Genomic DNA, 21,095 nt, shown 5'->3' on the forward strand with positions numbered 1-21,095 from the left:
CCATTATATACTGTCCTAGGTAGAAATCACAATAACCTGACTATTAGGGAATTATTGCAATAAAACATATATATAGGATTATAATGGCACGTTGGTGCATGCAGAGGGTCGCGTCGTCACAGGTAATGCAAACGTGAAACACGCACGCGTCACTTGCGGTGATGTAATTTGAATAAACGAGACTTGACAAAAAGACCCTCATTAACTAATACATATTCCGATTATTAAGTCTAAGTTCTACTCACCATCCGTCGAAACTACAGTGTGTATATAAGCCTAGATCATATATACATATGAGTAAATAGTTTTAATTATTTAAATATTCATTTTCCCTAAACTAGGACAAAAAATTAGGTATATTTAACGATGCAAGTATTAGGATTACATGGTCTAACTGGCGCTTGCTCGAAGTCTCCGAAAATCTCGCGTTATTTCAGAAGTACTTCACGCTGTCGCCATTTTGCAGAACGTTTTCGTGTCGTGCCTACATCTGCACAAATATTTAGCGTCCTCTTCTTTAAAGTGCCCATTACAAAATTAATTTACTGAAAAACAAAAATGAGTGACGTAGAAGACAAGTATGACAGAAGGGTGAGTATACTATATACACTTGAATAGTGAATTTTTCGCTGAACAATCCGTTTTCAGTTCAGCCACGCGCCAAGCAAGCGTGGTCACACGCAAAACTGAAAATACCTATTGTTACAAAATTAGTTTTGCAAAGTGCGATATGGCTTCTCATAATTGTTCATGCATTTGAGGTTATGTTATTTCAAATAAAATATTCTAGCAGTACGGAAAATTTCAACCACCTAGGTCTACATGCTGTTATGTGTTTTGTTGCAGGATCGTCATCGTAGCAAGTCTCGGTCACCTTCGCGTTCCCGCTCACGTAGTCCTAGGTCAAGATCTCAGTCCAGATCAGTCAGTAGGTCTCGATCAAGATCATACTCCCGGTCTCAATCTAGGTCAAGATCCAGATCTCACTCACGATCTGACCATCGCAGGAGACGATACTCACGGTCTAGGTCTCGATCGAGGTCAAGATCACCAAGATACAACAAAAGAAATCGAAAGAGGTATGTTAGTGCACACGCAGCCATTACAATTAACCTAAAAATGTAAATCGAAATGAATAATTAATGTGATCCCTTAGTTGTTTGTTCAGGTTTGTTTCTTTACACCTATGTTAGTTTCTGTGTTTGCTATGTTCTCCTGGTACAAGGTGATGAATAAGGGAGCCAAGATGACTTCCAGTGTTGTAAATGATATATAATTTGTGGTAACTTTCAAATTGAAATGAATAAAATGCAGTTCAGATCATTCCAGTGGTGTTAAAGTGGCCATATGGATGAGAATTTGGTATTCATTTTGGATTTTTATTTGATAAAACAGCTTCACCATGTTTTTCTACTTGAAAAAATAACGTGAAATAACATATACCAAGTCCATGTTCACATATCAATAAACGGCAAAACATTAAACAGTGTGTAAATGTTTGTTATTGTACGTACAATAACAAACTTTTTACACTTTGTGCATCTTTTTGCAATGTATTGAGTTATGAACACGGACTTGGTATACGTTATTTTACATTATTTATTCAAGTAGAAAAACATGGTGAAGCTGTGTTATCAAATAAAAATCCAAAATAAATACCAAATTCTCATCCATATGACCACTTTAAGGTTGAGATGCAGGTTCGTTAGCTCATTTTTCCTCCATCACATTTCACAGTAAAGACAAGATAAATATACCATTTTTTTCATTAATTATGTCGAGTCTTTGTATGAAGTTGTGGTTTCTGTGGTGATTTTTTACATTTTTAACCATATTATTGATCTGTACCCAAAAACTGTGTTTTTTGACGATTTTCACTTAAAGCTATTTAACTTTTACAAACAGTTGAATATAGTCCTCTTTTCGACTTCAAATGAAAGCTATGTACATAAACAAAAAAACGTTCCTCCGGATTTTTTATTTTGTCTCTCATTGTCTTGTTATAATCATCCAAAGTTGTATTTTTGTGTTTTTTGCATAAATTACCGCTTTTCACACTTCTCAACGCAATATCTCTTGATTCCCTCAAAAACTAAACAATCCGGAGGAACGTTTTTTCGACACACTGTCTCCGAGTATTGTCTCCAAATTTGACGCAGCTGGGACGTTCTGACGCAAAGTTAAATGGCTTTGAACTTCACACAGTATACAAAATAAAGAACGTAGAAAAATGCTAATTAACACAATTGGACTCCTTCCGCCCGACAAAAGCTTTCAAATTCGACAGACATTGCAACAGCTGTTTTCTGTGACTTGCAAATATGTTACTCAATCCTTGCCATTTGGTTGTGTACGTTGCTTTGCTACAGACATGAAGAAAATCGGGTATTTTAGGAGGGTCATGAAATGCTACAGATAGAAACGTGTTTGTTTCCCGCGATAAAGGTGTCAAGTCATCTATTATTCATCTACGGGTGGAGACTTTGGTTTAATCTTTTAATACGGTACGCGTGCCGTTCTCGACATTACATAGTATACTTTCTGGTTTGGATTCGAAGCTCTTGCTCTACGCAGTTGGTGTTCGTGTTTTGATTCGAATATGGGCTACGTTCCATATTCCTGCTCATGTATTAGGCATTGCTACGTTGTTGGTGTTTCGTTGAAGACACACAATAAAAAAAGTTAATCCTTTCCCTGAAATCAAATTTCCACACCACGACACCGTACGACATCGGGAATGTTATACAAATTGTAAGGAGTGTTACAAAACTACGGTATAAATAATGGTACTTGAACTCACGTCAACAGTTTTTCTTCCACTGCGAGTGACGTTTTATGATACTCGGAGTCGTAGTAGACATTACCTCATTTATTTAAACTACTTGTACCTTCAAAATCTCCATTTTATAACTTTAATAGCCTTGAGGATCGCTCGGTGCCAAATTCTTTGCCGTTTACGTTCAGACAGCGTCATCGTAGACGCAAATAAACAACGCAACGCACGTATACTACTACAGTACATGTGACTCGGTGTCGACGTGTCTCGAAAGTTCACGAAGGATCGAGCCGTGATAAGCCGATCGTTAGAGTGTGGTTGCCACACTCAATTTATAGGACCTTAACCCTAATAATATAGGCCGAGTCTAGTACCACCCCGGTGTCAGCAGCCGGTCCTCACTGGAGAGACTACTGCCACCGCGGTGGCACTAGCCATTCCTCACTGAAACGGCTAGTGCCACCACCCACGATACCCCGGGCCACGATATTTCTCGTCGCTGAACATTTCCCAAATAAATCACATAGAACTCTTCAAATGCTTCCATTTTACCTTAAAACACCAAATGGAAGGCTATTATTTAATTTCTCGCGCAGCGCACAACCAGTCTCTGTAGTGGTGGTGTCACAAGTGTCAGCGTATGCATGACATCGGTGCATGCCCGGCCGAATGGCTGCCGTTACGGTGACTTTTTGAGCGATTGTGCGCTGCACGAGAAATGAAATAATTAGTTTGCATTTGGTATTATAAGGTAGAATGGAAGCGTTCGAGGAGTTCTGTGTGATTTATTTGTTGGGAAATGTTCAACAACGAGAAATATCGCGGGTGGTGGCACTAGCCGTTCCAGTGAGGATCGGCTACTGCCACCGCGGTGGTACTAGACACTCCGAATAATATAATATCGGAGTGTCTGGTGACAAGCGCTTGTCAGCAGCATATTGTTCTCGTGACAAGCGCCGACCGTACGTGTGTACTACAGCCTGGTCGACGTCAACATGTGCGCTAGTACTGACCTGTACCTTTGACATAATTAAGTCCCGGAATGGAGTAATACCGTCACCGTGTCGTTTTCCTGTAGTAGTTTCAAGTTTCCCACCCCAGCTTTAATAGTACTTGAGATTTAATGTTTATTTCACGATTCGGCGGTTAACTTGCGCGGCCGGTGAGCTGTCGTCAGCTGTTCAGGTCAAATGTCATTACTTTGAGGCCATCACTGCACATGGGATAAAACAAGTAAAAAGACCACGCAGCACCACAAAAACTATACGCATTTTACCTGTCCTTCACAATAATGAATGTTATTGATGCAACAAATTTTAGTTGTTTTAGATTAATTACCTTTACTGTTTACACGTTGCACGTAGTACTACATCACATACGCGGCCATGGCCATGGAGCATATAGACGGTGAAGTGTACATGTGTGTACGCGGCGGACTTCGCGGTTGTTGGAAAAAAACAGGAGCTATCACACGTAAATTAACAGTTTTAAGAACTGATGGTGTTTGATAAAGTGATAAAGTGCAATCAATTTCAAGGGTAATAAGAACGTTTTACACTTGACGCCAAAACACATCATAATGTGTGTCAAAGGTCACGCTTGTCAGCAGCATATTGTTCTAGTGACAAGCGCTTGTCAGCAGACTCGGCCATATAATATAGTATGTGAAGAGGACGTTGTCAAAACCCACCAACGCGAAAGTTCAAAGCTAGTCTACGGCCACGTTCTGTGAATCTTACAGAAACAGAAATGTAATACCCGGAAATCGCCGATGCAATGTCACGCATCTGACGTGAACTCACAAGTCTCGAAGATAGCGTGGTTCATTTTCGATGCGCCAACGTGTTGATTAAATCGTTTTATTTTTGTAAACATCATTTTTTTTCGATCGGCTAAAACAATTAGCCTGCAATACTGTTAGATATTCGAGATTTGTATGTTTTTTTTTACATGCATGGTACTTGAAAACCGTCATCTAATACATCGCCGTCGCGTCGGGTACACTTGAAGGCTGTAGACTAGTGTAGTCACAGTCGCTTGTAAACTGTTATTCCTTTCCTAAATGGTTTTATTCTTGTCTATAACGGTCCTAATACAGAACAATGACGTTATTATAGGGATTGGCGATATTCTTATGAAATCGGTAGCAATGTCATACCCCCCCCCCCCCCCCCCCTCTCCCCCTACGTGTTGTATGTAACTTGTAAGTACCATTTAGGAAAGGAGTAACAGTTTACAAGCGACTGTGCGGCTGTAGTGCAGTGTAGGCCGCTTCACTAACGTTTTTAGCCGATGCACTGGTCAAAATCAACGTGCATAAGTCCAGGTTCAAAGGAGGTATTTTTTTTACTTTTTATTGGTTATAACTAAATTTACCGAGTTTGATTGGTTTTGTACAACAACACAGCTAAGAGATAATGTCACGTCAGTCATTGCACAGAGGCCTACTAGCTATGGCTCATTTGCATATGAAAAGACACTCTTCTGTAATCAACGTTTCTGTCAATCTTCTTTATGTATGCAAATCTTTGTACATAAACATTCAGGAATGAAACCATATAAAACACATATAGCGTTAGAGTTTTTTCATTTCAAATTTATTAATGGAAAAAATGAACGATTTTCAAAAAATCTTTTAACCAAATGATGGCACATACCATGAAGCTTCATAATGAGCAAAAAAAAAAAAAAAGGCCAAAATTCACCAACGAACCTGCATCTCATCCTTAAAACGGTATCAGAAGTCTTCCATTTTCACAGCCATTATAATGTTAGGTTCTTGATGGCAACATTTTTATGGATGGCCAACTGTGTGGCCTTTAATTAGTCAAAGACCACACAATTCATCAAAGGTATCTGAACTGCATTTTGTTGTCGGTGGTCGAGTGGTTAAACCACTTACCACTGCGGTCGGGGTTCAATTAAATTTACCATGCTGTAAGTAAGAAGAGTGTCGTTCAGTTTGACTCTACCGACCAACGCAGGTTTTCCCCGGGTACTCCGGTTTCCTCCTGCATTAACACTGAACCCATGAGGGATGGCCCTCACTGGACTTCTTGGGAGACAAGTGTTTATATGCTTAAAGAACTATCCAGTGTAAATACAGATTATTATTATTATTATTATTAAGGTAGAAGGAACAATTTGTTAGATATTGGTCCTGTATCAGTGTATATAGACTTAAGAGCAGTAGGGTTGATTTCTCTCATAAATTTACACCTAACCTTTGAAATCGTGACCATCATCGATGATGAGTTGACATATCTTATAAAATGTGACTTGTTAATTATTACAATTATTATCACCACACTGGTTTGACTTTGAGTTCAATGAAGTATTCTTCATATGAAGTTAGATTATTTATCAGAGTTTTTGTTGTAAACAGTGTAAGGAGACAAGTTCATAAAATCTACTGCAGAAAATTACCATAGACTATATTGGGAAACACTGCCATTTTTACCCCTTTCTGTTAACATGGTTCCCTAACTGTGGCAAAATTACTGTTTATTGGTTTTGCACCATTGAAATCTAACTATGCTAAGGCTGTAATACAATGATTATGTCATATATGTCAGATTTTGAAAATGCACAAGTTGTCTAACATGCCCTTCCAGCTTTCACAGAATCAACGACAACCTATTTCATTATTTACCTCTATCCCCAAATATTAAAGTGGACATCACAAAATATTTATTAATAGAGATACATGTATCCCCTCATTAGGAACCTTTTACATTTAGATAGTCAACTGAAAGTATTTTGATTTTTGTGTTTCCCCATCAACAGGTACTTGTCCCCAAGAAGTAGAGAATATCGTAGTCACAGCAGATCTCCCATGTCAAACAGAAGGCGTCACCTTGGAAGCAGGGTAGGTAGTCCACTTATTGCATGTCATCAAAGATAATTTTGTGTGGAGGAATAGTATCCAAGTTCCACTATAATCTTACATTTCCATCCTTTGGTACTCCTATGTGCAACTGTATTGTAATTTGTATTGTATTTTGGTTTTCATTCTTGGCATACATGATTGATTGCTTGTAATATGATAGGTACTATCATAAGGGCTTCAACTACATGTTATTACCAGCATTTGCACCTTTCATCCAGAATGAAGAACAATTTAAAAACAAAACGAAAGGGATTTAGGGATTACTAAAAGTCATGTCACTCATTTGGTAAGTTTTCTGTTCCGCGGGGGTCAGTCACTTGAACAAAAAACTTGCACAAGAAGAAACATGCCTGCAAGCTATACACCAGGATTAGGTGAGATTATTTGTTGAGATACTGTAACATTTTATGTTTACAATACTGGTAAATTGTAGTGGTTATGTTCTTACTTATTTTGATGTGTGCTCACTTCAGTCTGTTATCAAATCACTAAAAAAATGATGATATAACAAGTATTGTCACATTATAACCCAAGTGCTCAAAATACCTGGAATCCTTTTGTTGAACAGGAGAATCCGGGTGTTAACAGATGCCTTGGCATTTTTGGTTTAAGCCTTTATACAACTGAGAGAGATCTGAGGGAAGTGTTCTCCAGATATGGACCAATTGAGCATGCTTCAGTGGTATACGATCAGCAGGTAATCATGGCTAAGTTGTTCTCTCTATACCTTGTATCTTACTGTGTAGGCCAATCCAAGGACTACTGAATGTCTGGGAGTGTTTGGTCTGAGCCTGTCAACTACAGAAAGAGATCTGAGGGATTCATTTCAAAGATATGGTCCACTGAAAAATGTTAATGTTGTCTATGATCATCAGGTAAAAAAATGTGATTATATAACAATATATGTAGGTTCCATAAAAATGAATGGCAGGCAAGTGTTCTGTACAGTGTGAAAATTTGACATCGGGAAGGGTGTTTGGGGGGACATTGTTGAAATTTTGCATTAATATGGCTGTATCTTTCTCTTTCTCTAAGACTGGCAGATCACGTGGTTTCGCATTTGTTACATTTGAAGCACCTGATGATGCAAATGAGGTAAGTGTTTGTGGTTTTGTTTTATTCATTTCTCAAAACTTAATGTAGGATTGATTAGTCGCTTACCAAGTTGGATGACCTTCTGTTTCAGTACAAGTATCATCAGGGTTCGCACGGTCCTGGAAAACCCTGGAATTTCAAACCCTCCCTGGAAAACCCTGGAAAAATGCGCCCTACCCCTGGAAAACCCTGGAAAATGATCATGTTCAATCGATCGATTAATATTGACGATCGTCATGTCCGTGCTCGAGCCACCCATTCATATGATTCTGAATCTCGTAAATGTGAAATCGCGAAAATATTTTCAAAGTCTTTCGCCACGCTGGGTGATGAATCAAAATTCACGCCGATTGAACCCAGACAGTCAAGCGATCATTCCACGAGACACTTTGCCCCACAGACCGTGCGTATTAGTTGAATGGGCGCCGCAGTGTTTCTTTCGATCTTGCATATATTGCTACATCTCCCAGTCGTCATTTCAGGGACATGATATTGTAACAGTCCCGGCCGGGGTAACATGTACAGTAGGTCTGTTAACAAGATTATCGTAACACTGTAGCGAGTATCAAAGCATCATCAACCTCGATTAGAAATTGTTACAAGTTCGGCGCTTCAACTGCACTTCCCTAGGGTTAGGGCCTAGGGAAGTGCAGTTGAATTTCCGGGTTGTGGAAGTACGGTTGTGACTTTTATTTTGTCGATAAATGGGTATTTGTGTTACATGTTCTAAAAGAATAAACTACTGTTTTATGTTGTCGCCGGTACAGTAACATTCGTCAATGGTCAAGTTGAGTTGAAATCGCGATGTTCCGCAACTCGTGGCATCGGTACATAAACATAGAGACGCGAGCGATGAATGTATTCAGTTATTCATAGCTCGAAATTTCGTTACGTAAATGACGTTTTTATTCAAAATTTTGAAGAAAAAAATTATTTTAGGCGGCTTATAAATCTAGTTACATCAAACCAAACAATAATGAGGACAAACTTTAGTTTTTGATTTATTTTTCTGGATATGTCTGAATTAGACTTACGAATGCTGCGACTCAATCTTACACGATCAATGCACTAGCTTGACGAAACGGCTACTTAGGGACAGAGGTTTCTCCGTTAATCTTAGCGTGTAAACGTGGTTTTGAAACCAATATCTTGCATAGTGTTGATTGCCTTTAAAATGTTTTGTGACATATGGGAACTGTTGCTGATTTTTCTCGTCCACATCAGACAATTAGATGTCATTCAATAAATATACTTTAGTGTCAACACCCCTGGAAAATGGCCAAAATCAATATGAATACCCCTGGAAAACTGACGAAAAACCCCTGGAAAGTCCTGGAATTTTGTTTTGCTTTGAGTGTACGAACCCTGATCATGTAATCATAAACTATTATTGTTTATGAGGACTTACAGTAGGAATGAAGTATTTCACTTTCGATAGCAAGGAGGACAGAATGTAGTTAATTTTGTATCAACATGGATTATTAGCCAGAGCCACAAATAACACTGATGTGTTCCATATTCAGAAATGCGTGAAATGTGGCATTATGTAACAAGCTGATTTGAACATTCAATGATTCATGAATGTCAGCTGTGAAACCACACCCAGTGAAAGCAGTTGTGAAGAGTTCAAAGGTACCAGTGTAGCAGCAAACTGCAAATCCCAAAAACAGTTGTCCCTTATCTTGAACAAACAGATGACAATAAAATGTCATATGTAAACATTGCTAGGACTAGAATAAGATTAAAAAAATTGTTGAGATGTAAAATGTACACAGTCCAATAAAATGAGAGATATGTGATGTTTCTGGAACCCCCCTCCCCCCCTCTTGTGTATGAGCTAATGCCTTACACTACTGAAAGTGTAACAAAAATGATTTTGTACACTTTCAGTAGTTTTGGGCATTAACTCATGGAAGGGTTATTCCCAAAATATCAGCCAGCTTTCATTTTATGAAACTGAACATAGTATACTAGTATCTCAAGTTTTTATACAACTAACATTACCTACTTATACAATAGTGTCTAACTTTCCTCAAGTACTCCATAGGAATGGTACATTTTGATTCAGACAAAATAAAAGCTTTCAGGTCCTGAAATTCTCTGCTCAAATGTAGTATTCTCAACTTTGTAATGCACTTATATTAACAGGCCAAGGAACGTACAAATGGTATGGAAATTGATGGTAGAAGAATCCGTGTAGATTTCTCCATTACAAAACGAGCACACACACCAACCCCTGGTATCTATATGGGCAGACCAACATAGTAAGTAATCTACCGGTAAAATAAATTTAATGTGGCATAGCTGGTGAATAGTGATATATCACCTCTGGTCTAGCAATATGAGAATAGAAGATAATTAATGCAATGTTATTCAAGCCTTCCCTCTACCTGAGTCAGATCTACATAGAATTGGTACATCTAGAAGTTCTATATCTTGTTACTGCTAATGCAAAATGTTGAGGGGTTGATTAACTTCAATCCTCTGTTTTCTATTTAATTCAATTTTAAAATAGCAGTTCATTTTATCAGTTACATAAGTGCAACACCGATAGCACAAACTAGGACTCCAACACAGCATTTTATATCATCTGTTAGATTACACATTTCTAAATCACTATTACATTCTTTGCAGTCCAAAGCGTTCGGCATATGACCAGTATGATAGTAGGGAACGTGGTGGCAGTAGACATTATGAGCGTGAACGTGGTGGTGAGCGTGAACCAAGATACCGAAGGTCACCATCTCCATATTATAACAGACGCTCACCATCACCATACTATAGACGGCGATATTCACGGTCACGGTCGAGGTCATACTCCAGATCCCCAAGTAAGTAGACATTTAAACATCTTGATCACTTCCAGGTATTAACGTAATGTGGGTGTTTGTTTCCTCCACATCACGTCAACACTTGGACTGTAAGATATGTCATCTTATTCAGTCTTCTTAACCATAATGAGTGCTGGCTGATAGCGTGGCATGAATGTCGTATCTTTCAGACTAATCAACATTATGTCAAATTTTCTAGTATCTACACAGAAAATGTCTGCTGGCTAATCTTAGAAATCCTTTGGTTTCAAACTTCTTGTGGAAAGTTGTGAAATATCCACCCTGCAGTCACTACTCCAGGGAAATGAGATTTGCAAATCAACCAGCCTAAAAATAGATGTCTGGCTAGTAAACCTCTCCATCTCGAATTACCGTAGTCATACGACATAATTTTGGCAATATGTAACAAAACTACTCATCTAAAAGACTTGGTTTAACTTTTAAATGTGTTTTATGGAAAATTGCTTGATAACTAATTAAAACACCATGTAATTCTGAATAACAAAGTTTACGATTATCTGTAAATGTTAACCTGAACCATGAAATAGGAAAATCTGTCTTTTTTTTCAAAATGCTAGTTTCGGGTGGATTGAAATTAATTGTACCTTATTGAGAGTCTGTCTATAAATAAATCATTGCAAACCTTACATTCCTAACCCAAGTATTTAAATATATATTGATTCAGCCCAGTTATTTATAGTAAGCCAGAACTTGATTTCTTTGAACTATAGACCCCACCAATGAAGAGGAGCTCAGTCTCTATGTGAAATATTTGGGTTAGAAATGTATGTTTCACAATATTACTGAAGTCATAGACAATTCAAGCGTTTCTCGAGCCATGTATGTACATATATAAATCTCTGATTTGTCATTTATGCTCTTTTTTTCACCCATGTAGGACGATATTAAACTGATCCAAAGTCAGTGACAGCTGTTTTAACTGGAGACCCAACCCACAGGACTTTCTGCTTTGTGTTTCTTTAGCCTTTACTTAGCCTTCAAACATTGAGATAGAAAAATAGTGTTGTTTTTTTTAATTTCTTGCAAGCCGATCAATGAGATGGCGTTGCATTCACAGTTGTGTAGAGCAAGATGTAAGATTCAGTATTTCACATTTAAGACATTGATATTCCTTTCCACCTTGTAGTCAGAGGTAGAGTTGCTGTAGTTAGGATTATTAGTTTTTGTATTTTGCTTGTCATTTTAGAGAAATCACTAGGGTTATTCAAGACCCCGGTATAGTGTTATGAACTTTGAACTTTAACTTTTAATGTATATTTGATAGAGCTGTGACATTTGAGAAGAATTTAAAAGACGAAATAAGAGTACCTGCAGATATGCCTGATAAATTTCAAGACATTTTGATGAGTTTTTGTAGCACAGACATTGTATTTCCCCCACATGTACGAATAGTCCCTCCTGATACTCTGTACAATAGTGATAGGTGAACCATATTGGGGGCAGGTATGTATAACTTGATGGGAAATAAAACAAATGAGAGTACCATTATAAGGGCTAACTGGAATTTCTTGTTGTAGTCTAATAGGCATGAAGAAATGCTCTTACAAATTGAAGAGAAAGAAATTGAAGAAAAAGAAAAATGAAGAGAAAACGATGTGTAGGGCAAAATGAAAATCCTCCGTATATATTTGGAAGGTGAAGGAGAAGTAGTTTTCAGTGGCATCTCTCTTCACCGACCTACTGCTAAGGTCAAGTTTGAAGAAAAGAAAATGAAGAGAGAAAGAAAGAAAGTGGTGACTAAGTTTGAGAAGTACTTTCAGAAGAAGTGGTTAAAATCTTGCAAGTCATCTACCGCCTTCATGAAAGTGAAGGCTAGAAATGAAGTTTATGTTGATCCCCGAGTGGGAGAAAAATTGAAGATTGAAGAATGGCGAATTATGAAGTAAATTTCTTTTGTCTTTCCTTTTCGATTGACAATATTTCGATAATTTCTCTGATTCCAACCACTATTCCTCATCAGTACAATTGAACATTTTTCGTCAGAAACCTCTTTGTTACAAAATTGATAAATTGGTCTGAACAAAACACCCTTTCAAAGCATGATAACTTGGCAAGATTTTGAAGGAAAGAACCAACATATTTCAGTCAATCCAGTCACCAAATCATAAAAACAAAAACTGATCACATATATTGCCTTTTCAGTTTCAATTGAAGCTTGAAGAAGGAAAAAAAATTGAAGAGCAAGCAAGCAAGAGAGTGAAGAGAGAAAATCTGAAGACTCAGAAAAAATCAGGGTAAAATTGTCCCAAAAGCTCTACTATATTTTGTTGTCTTCAGTTGTAGTTAGCATGTTGAATTTGTACAGTTTAGTGAAACATTTTGTGTTAGCATGTGAAATATGACGCCCCTCTACTGTCCAAAGAAGAATGATGAGTGTAGATGTGGGTTTTTCTAGAGGGTAAGTATGATGGGGTCACCTACGAATTGGGTTTTGGCAGGGATGGCGTGCCTTCTGTTTTTATTCACAGATAAGAGACCAAAGTGGTGTATACTAAGAAGACAAGGTCAAGAGATGTGTGCAGCGGCAGTTCTGAAATATGTTTTATCAATTTGGAATGTGTTTTTGTTGTAGTACAACAGTCATTAAACATCAGTATATTGAAATCAAAATGCTAGTATTGTTTGTGGTAGTTTATTCTAGGCATGGCAGTATGTTGGACATTTGTGGAAATCATTCAGTGTCATCCAAGATATCCCGAATAACACTGCTTTTTGGAAATGATTATTTTCACTCTTTGAACACAGTTCATTTTGTATGTCATTCTAATTTGGACGACAAGAAGGCCTCTTGAAAACACTTTAATAGTGACTGTGAAAGATAACAAGACAAAGATATATCCATGTGACTGTGTTGCCGAGCCATACATATATCTTGCTTGAAAAAAAGGACTCGCTACTGGTAATAGGGAACTTGCAAACCCGCCATGTTGAATGTTGCATCATGGGAAATGTGATAATAAATACATGTACTAATCAATTAGTATTGTAAACAATGTTGTTAAATTGTTTATAACCACGAATGATCAAGTCATTTAGCTTGACCAGTGTGGGAGGTTTATTTCATAGGTAGCCCCAGATAAGATATTACGATAACCACAGATAATCCCATAGTCCTTTGCATCTGAGCATGCTCAGTCTGGATTGCAAGTTCCCTATTGTAATTCCTTTAAACCCAATTCTCAGTACCTGCAATAGCTTTTTACCTCATGCTAGAGGGTCCAACGGAACAAGGAGTCAACTTATTCTTGCATGCTCTGTAGTATTGCATGTGAAGCAGAAAAGTTGTAGCGTTGACCAACAAATCAGATATTCATTATTTGTATGTGCCTAGACACATGAGGCAGTAATATACTATTCCAGGTACAGAGAATTTAAGTTCTGGACTGGTATTAACCGAAGTGTCTGTCCCCACCCTTCCCCCAAGTTCTACACACTAAAATATTTACCAGTTTTAATGGAATGGTGAAGTTGCTCTGCTCTCCCTCCCCATTGAATTTACTTCTCAGTTATATCCAAAGTCATTCAGACATGGCCAATCTTCACTGGAATTGTTATATGCCCATGTTGGTATGAGGAACATTTATAATTATATTCAGACCACCAAATTGTAATTGTTAGTCTGAGATTTACAGCCCCCAGACTTTTGGAAGCGTGCAAGTCAGGTTGTATGGTTATCATGTTTAGACTAAGGACCCATTGCATCCTTATCATAAACATACTAACACCATTCAGTTGATACCCAGCTGAGTCATAACGTTTTCAAAATTAGACAGTTGAAGACTTTCACGTACAAGGTTGAATAGTTACAATGTCATCCCCACTATTTGTCATCATCCAGCCAAAGAAAATACGGGTGACCTAAGGGGCCTTTGTCACTACGAGTCGCCAGACAGTAGTAACAACCCTTATGGGACATGAGTATTTTCTGGTTGAATGAAGAAAAACGTCGGAGAATAACATAATTATACCAGCGCTAGTAATATCAAAGAAAAACGGGGGAAAATATTGGCAATTTTGAACGTTATGACTCATTTCGCACATAGCACGGCAGAACCAGTGAAGTAGACACACGTTGACGTAGAACGAGTTTATATTCCATATTTTTTGTTCAACTTTGCTCGTGGATGGTGTGATAAACTATGCAGTTTTGCTACAATGTCACTTGCGCTATTAGTGTTTTGACAAATCACTCACAAAAGAGTCCGTTCTTTAACAATAAAAATGCCACACCAAATGTAATACAGACAAAACAAACATACAACAAACTAAGGCGTCTAACGCAGTGCATCTTGGAACCTGAACAAACTGTTTATACTTTTCACTCTACATGACTGACAGGGACCTTACTAATACAGGTAGGACTGGTACTTTGTGAAAATTACATGTGCATTATGAAACTTAGGGCCACATGTCTAAATTCAACCAGAAAATAAGTCAAAAGTGTCCAAAATATTTCCACATAAGGGACTAAGCAACTGTCGGGCAAATATGGGGTCAAAGATCGTACATATGTTCCTACATTAAAAAGTCCCGGGGGGGGGGGGGGGGGGCTACTTCCCTTATTTGAGTATATGTATATGTGCCGCCCTTTGGGGTGTGTTTTCCAGCCCTTTGGTCTAAAATGGGGTCTGTTTTTTTCGAGCTGAAGAGTCTAAAACGGGGTCCACTTTGCATTATTCATGTATTTGGCCTGGTCTAAAATGTGTTCCAACATCCTTTACCAAATCATAACTGCCATTAATTGCTCCAAAATGTTGCCTCCTAAGGAAAATGTAAAACTGTCATCTTTTAGAAAGATAAACCTGTAATGGTCTAAAATGGGGTATGGATTTTTGGTCAAAGCGGGTCAGAAATGGGGCGGCGTGGGGTTTCCAGCACTGACTACACACTCCCCTACCAGAGCTGACCACGGGTACCGCCCCCGGGGAAAAGTCACGAGTTGAACAGGGGTCAAAGTGCGGCACATATGAACATACATTTACTATGCGGTTAAAAAGGCTGACTTTTGATGACGTTACATTTGTATTTGTATTTGCTTTCTATATATATTTTTTTTCTTCATTTTTATTTCTCGGCATTTCACAATGGTTCAGACTTCAGTCTCTTACTACCGATATCCCTTATGGAAGGCGCCATCACCCGACAAAATGCTAGAGGATGTGTTGAGTATTTATTGGCTACTATTACCACAATACGATCCTTACCCTGATCCTTACCAACCCTTTGCTGATAGAGAATCAGCAGAACAATGTGTTGAGAATTTTTTTTGAAACACTCGATATTAGCTGTGACGTAATACGCAATGTACGAGTATTTCAACTGCGCCACTCGATCGGACACGTTGTAGAGAGATGAGATTTCTATATATTTAATTTGGTAAGATTATTCTCTCAAATAGTCGATATTATCTCGAGGAATTTATTCAACTAGATGTCTCGAAAGTAGCTAGGTCGTGCAACTACTTATGACATTTTTGATAGTGATACAGGAATTTTGTTACACTCTGCCCATTTGCTGTGTGAAAGCTAACCAACTTGGGTTTTATGATGAAATACATTCGTTCAAAGCGATTGAAATGTGAACAGATTGTGTGTGTGTGTGTGTGTGAGAGAGAGAGAGAGAGAGAGAGAGGGGGGGGAGGGAGGGAGAGAGGGGAGATGCAATTGCGCGATTTCAGTTGAAGATCTAGAGGGCGTCTGTCAATGGAATGGGGTACAAGGAAATGCAAACTATGCTACTCTGAAACTCGTTCCAGCTGTGGGAAGGGGGGGGGGGGGAGAGGAGCGAACAAAACGGTTGTTGAACATAAATAAGGGAACATCCTTATTTAAATGCACCACAACCTTTATTAGGATAGGGGTATTGGTTGTGACGGGGAGAGGACGGCCAGTATAGGGTACCGTGGAGATTATCGCGTGGGGGAGGGGGGGGGGGGGTACTAGTGTAGGAGGACATTTTTTAGTACATCAAAGAGAGGGGATAGAGCTACTTCCATTTAAGTAAAAATAAATTGCAAAATTATTGTTTAATGGTTTCCAAGCAACTTCGGTAATGACTTCAAAAAATTTATTCGTTGGCTGCAGCTTTATGTATGTAAGGGACAGTGTCTGAATAATGCTATATAAATGGGAAACAATCTAATTTAGCTATGTATTGAAGACGTTGGAAAGATGTAACCTTTGAAGTGTCAATTTTATGACCTTTCGCGCCATGCGCTCTGAGACAAATTGAATTGGAAATTCACACATCACAAAACGTAGTGAGTAGAATACGACGTGCTATTGCACAAGTAAAACGGGGGATCCGGAGCCTTGATATCACTTTACAAACAAACGATGAACTTCTAGTATTCGTAAGACTATGTGATGCTTTCCATGGCATGTTTAGGCTCTGAGGTTTAAGTAACAAATCCTAATCTAAGAAGTGTAAGTTTGTATTTTGTAATCACTTTACTTTGGTTATGATGTACAATGAGTTTAGTTTCTCTTAGGTGCTATTTACATTACCATGATACATTGTTTTAATACTATTATAATCACTGTTAAATCGCCAGCTTTCCCCACAATTCCCATAAACATGGTGAAAGTTTGTGTTTTCGCTGGTAAAAGTCTATCATCGACGACCCCCATCTCGTAAATATTCCTGGCTACTTTATTAATGTTGTTTTGTTATAATTTGCACCGTATACACACAATATATACATTGTACTTAGGTGATAATGATTATGAAGACTCCACCTCGGTTAAAATCACCAAATAATATAATGAGCACGTTCCACTAGGGAATTGGTTAAGGAAATTCATTATTGACACCTAGTACCAATTGTTTCCTTTCAACAGTTTCTAAAGCAACATTTTTCCTTTGTGCACAATTTGGATATTTTCAATTATTCAAATATAAACTGAATTTCTTTTTTACTTCCTTTTTAGTCCAATAACAGATTCTTTGTAGCACTATAAACGGATGACGTCATTTTGCAATTAATGACGTACTCGGATATCACGTGACAGGGTTAATTAAGTTTTAACGACAGCCCATTCTTGCGGTGTCACCGACATGTAACAAAACTTCGATAATACAGAGGCAATTCGACTACTGGACTGAATGAGTGGGCGATGCTCCGAATCTCAGTGTTGGGGCGTGGAATCAGTGTTAAGAGGGAGGAGTTGTTTATTCGCTGACAAGGTATATAATCATGACAGATCCTGGTTTGCCAGTCGTCTACAAGCATCAAATTACAGACAGCAAACCGCACCCCAGTAGGAGTTGTCGTAGTGCCGATACGTTCCAAGTACCTGGAGGTAACAAACCGCCATAATCATGCGCCACGGGGTATGTAAATCCCTTGCTGATGTTCTAGCATCTAATGTTCATTTTTTTATCCCTTGCAGTCTTGCATTTCCATACTCACGACTTTGCAAGAAAATAGTCAGATGTGGTTACAGAAATATCAAAGAAGTACTTGTACTCAGCACATGATGACGCTCCTACTCATATTTTTTTCGTTTATCTCTGTGATATTGAGTAGAATAATGGTTAGAAAGCATATGTCGCCAATGCGTCTACAGATACATGTATGGTTATCACGGACTACTTAAAAAATGACTACATGCATTGTAGTACCCCAAAGGGCGCTTCGACATTGAATGATTTGCAAGAGGAAATCAATTTCATGATATGGCCACAAATTGACAAACGTTAATACCAAATTTCAGGAAATCAACACGCGGTTATCGACCAATATTTTGCGAAGGAATGAAATCTATTTTTAAAAGCATATGTATGATCGACTTCTACGCGTCAAGGGAACACTGTCTCATGCGTAGATACGTAAAATGCCTATCAACGTATACTCGAGTGTGCTCTCACCATGACTTCGACAGTTATCATCTATGTAGATTATATATTATATACATCACTCGTACATCATTCAAAACCTAATTTCGTTTGTTTTAGTTCAACTACGTTAGCAACAGACAAACTTGATTGGCGGGCATTATTACGATGTATATTCACCATTTCTTTCCACTTACTTCCATCATTGAAATTGGTACGCCTTTAACCCGTCAAACCACTTTCTTACTTGGCCGTGGTCAAACATAATCAAATACCTTTACATCTAGTCATATTCTCTACTTTATTCCGGATAATTTGAATTTCTGTTTTTTCCTGTAATTTCTTTTTCTCACCTTTGCTCCTTACCGTACTCGTATCTGTCCACAACCCTCTCTCTATTTTCGTTTCTCCGTTTCCTTCATTTACTTTTTGAGTATCTGATCATCAAACTGAAGTAACTAAGAAATTCAATTCTTCCGTTATATAAAGTGGGTATCGTTCCTAACGAGACTAGTGAAAGTACATATTGTATTATAATACATGTATATATTTGTATTAGAATGGTTTTCCTAATAATGAATGTTTCCCGCAAGTCGGTTTATTTGAATCGTCGATAACCAAACAAAGTGAAATATATGTGTGACTTCTATAAAGTTTTTTAACGAAAAACTACTCAAAATGAACTCTTTTAAATTAACTGTTTTACAATAGTCATAAATACCGACAAAATACAACAAAAAAATTGAGTAACCCGTTTCCTCATTTTTCTGTGAAAACTTCATTAAATTCCCCTGACAATAACCATGAATTCATTTCACTATACAAATACCGAAAACTAATTTTAAAAAAGATACTACAAGTCACAAATTTCTGCCATAAACAATCATTTTTGTCCAAATTTAAGCTTGTCCAGTGGTGTCGCTGCCATCAATGAGTATTTTCTCTAGTCGGCGTTAAAGAATGTCAGATTCACAAAATATAGGGTCGGTCAGGTCATTAGAAAACACTTAGAAATTATAGTATAAAATAGGACCGCACTGATAAACAACGAACAACATTCAAAGTATCCAGTTTGTTAACAACAGTTGGTGTGATGCTGTGGGTTAGCCAATTAGATGATTAATTCGATTAATCACTCATATCGTTGATTGGCCAACCTATATTAAATCAATCTATTCATTAACACTGGATATGTTACATCGATTATTGACTGACCTCCGAGTCCATATTTATCTAATGACATGTTGGATTTATCAGAGAAATGGTTTGTCTGTCTGTTTGTTTGTTGTGTGTGTGTGTGTGTGTGTGTGTGTGTGTGTGTGTGTGTGTGTGTGTGTGTGTTTGATTACTGTCTGCAAATCTGAACTGATTAGTATCCCAGCACGAGTATATACTATATGTGTAATTGAGGTTCCGATTACGCTCAATCTTAGAATAGGTGGGGTAGGTAGATTTTTTAATTTATTTTTTACATACATATTTTTCTTATGTGAGTGTCTAGTTCAGGTAGTTATGTTTTCCGTTGTTTTCCATATAGTCTCTGTGTTATTGGTTTCTTCTCATCAGATGCACAGCCATTATACAGATTGGAAGAACAATTTCATATTGTCTTTTTAAGTTGATGTCAGTTTCCGCATCTACTATTTCTTGCGAGACTTCGCAATTTTTGCGATTTTATTATTGTTTCTAGAGTACGTAAAAAGTTTAGGGTTGGCGTGAAAAACTAGGTGGAGTCGGGTAACCGGAACCAAACAATTATTTTAGGCCTAACTATGAAAATCAAGGTATATGCAAGTTAGACAGACACAAACTAAAACTATTGGTGCAACATGCTGATATTAGTAATCAATGGACGTTGTAATATCACGCACGCAGGGTGGCGTTTCTGATAACAAGTTTTCCACATCTGTATCATTTGTATCGATATCTGTATAGTTACGGTGTAGGTTCTTTGTAAGGAATAACACACCGGAGGAGAGTATTTAGTCAGAATGGTTTTTGACAGTGACTGCCATTTTAAAGGCACACAGTACTATTATCCAGATGGTTCCAGTCTACTAAGTGTTTTTTTTTACAAAGAATGACTGTTTATATTGAGCAGTTTTACAATTGTCAATTTCAAAGCACTTTGAGTACTATGTTTGACATATATGGCCGCACATTCTACCCCATTCAGTGTTTACACCTATCTTGCTTACAGGATGATTCTATACACATAACCAAACACTTATATCACCTATTTGTGTAGTGTACCAACAATGGTTTCAATTTGACTCTCTCTTAGTTTGTCTATAGTATAGGTTGATATTCATAGTAATTCGAATGATTTACATTTTAATGACGCTTCTAGGGATCGTGACAATGCACGCCCTGGAATCATGGGATACCAATATAAATATTAATTTACTCGAATCTTATGATACTACACCTTCACTATGATCAGGAAACACCCACTATTTACTGAGTCAACTCATTGGGGGCAAATTAAACAAATGTACATTATTTTACCAACACTGATTCATAATGTCGTGTAATTGTTTATGATGGACCAATTTTCGCTGACCACATAACTGTTTAGACCTTCATGGAAAGATATATATATCATCATAGTGTCTGGGCTCATTATCATTGCTCTCCGTGCAGTATT

The 21,095-nt window shown here is 37.7% G+C and overlaps 1 protein-coding gene across 3 annotated transcripts; it reads left to right on the forward strand.

Moving 5' to 3' along the window:
- The first annotated feature begins 453 nt into the window (after positions 1-453).
- LOC144433537 (transformer-2 protein homolog beta-like) lies at positions 454-13,200 on the forward strand. Of its 3 annotated transcripts, XR_013480790.1 has the most exons (9): positions 454-591; positions 847-1,079; positions 6,563-6,644; positions 7,234-7,362; positions 7,701-7,760; positions 9,909-10,024; positions 10,395-10,591; positions 11,490-12,494; positions 12,755-13,200. XR_013480790.1 is itself a non-coding variant. In XM_078121846.1 (8 exons), exons 1-8 carry the CDS (start codon positions 559-561, stop codon positions 11,498-11,500), a joined length of 861 nt encoding a protein of 286 aa, XP_077977972.1. In that variant the 5' UTR covers positions 454-558; the 3' UTR covers positions 11,501-13,200. The 3 variants fall into 3 exon arrangements, 2 of the variants coding, with proteins under 2 accessions (XP_077977972.1, XP_077977973.1); XM_078121846.1 differs by having other exon boundaries at positions 11,490-13,200; XM_078121847.1 differs by lacking the exon at positions 7,234-7,362 and adding an exon at positions 7,412-7,540 and having other exon boundaries at positions 11,490-13,200.
- The last annotated feature ends 7,895 nt before the right edge of the window (positions 13,201-21,095 follow it).

Source organism: Glandiceps talaboti, chromosome 4, assembly GCF_964340395.1.
Source record: "Glandiceps talaboti chromosome 4, keGlaTala1.1, whole genome shotgun sequence".
NCBI classification, from domain to species: domain Eukaryota; kingdom Metazoa; phylum Hemichordata; class Enteropneusta; family Spengelidae; genus Glandiceps; species Glandiceps talaboti.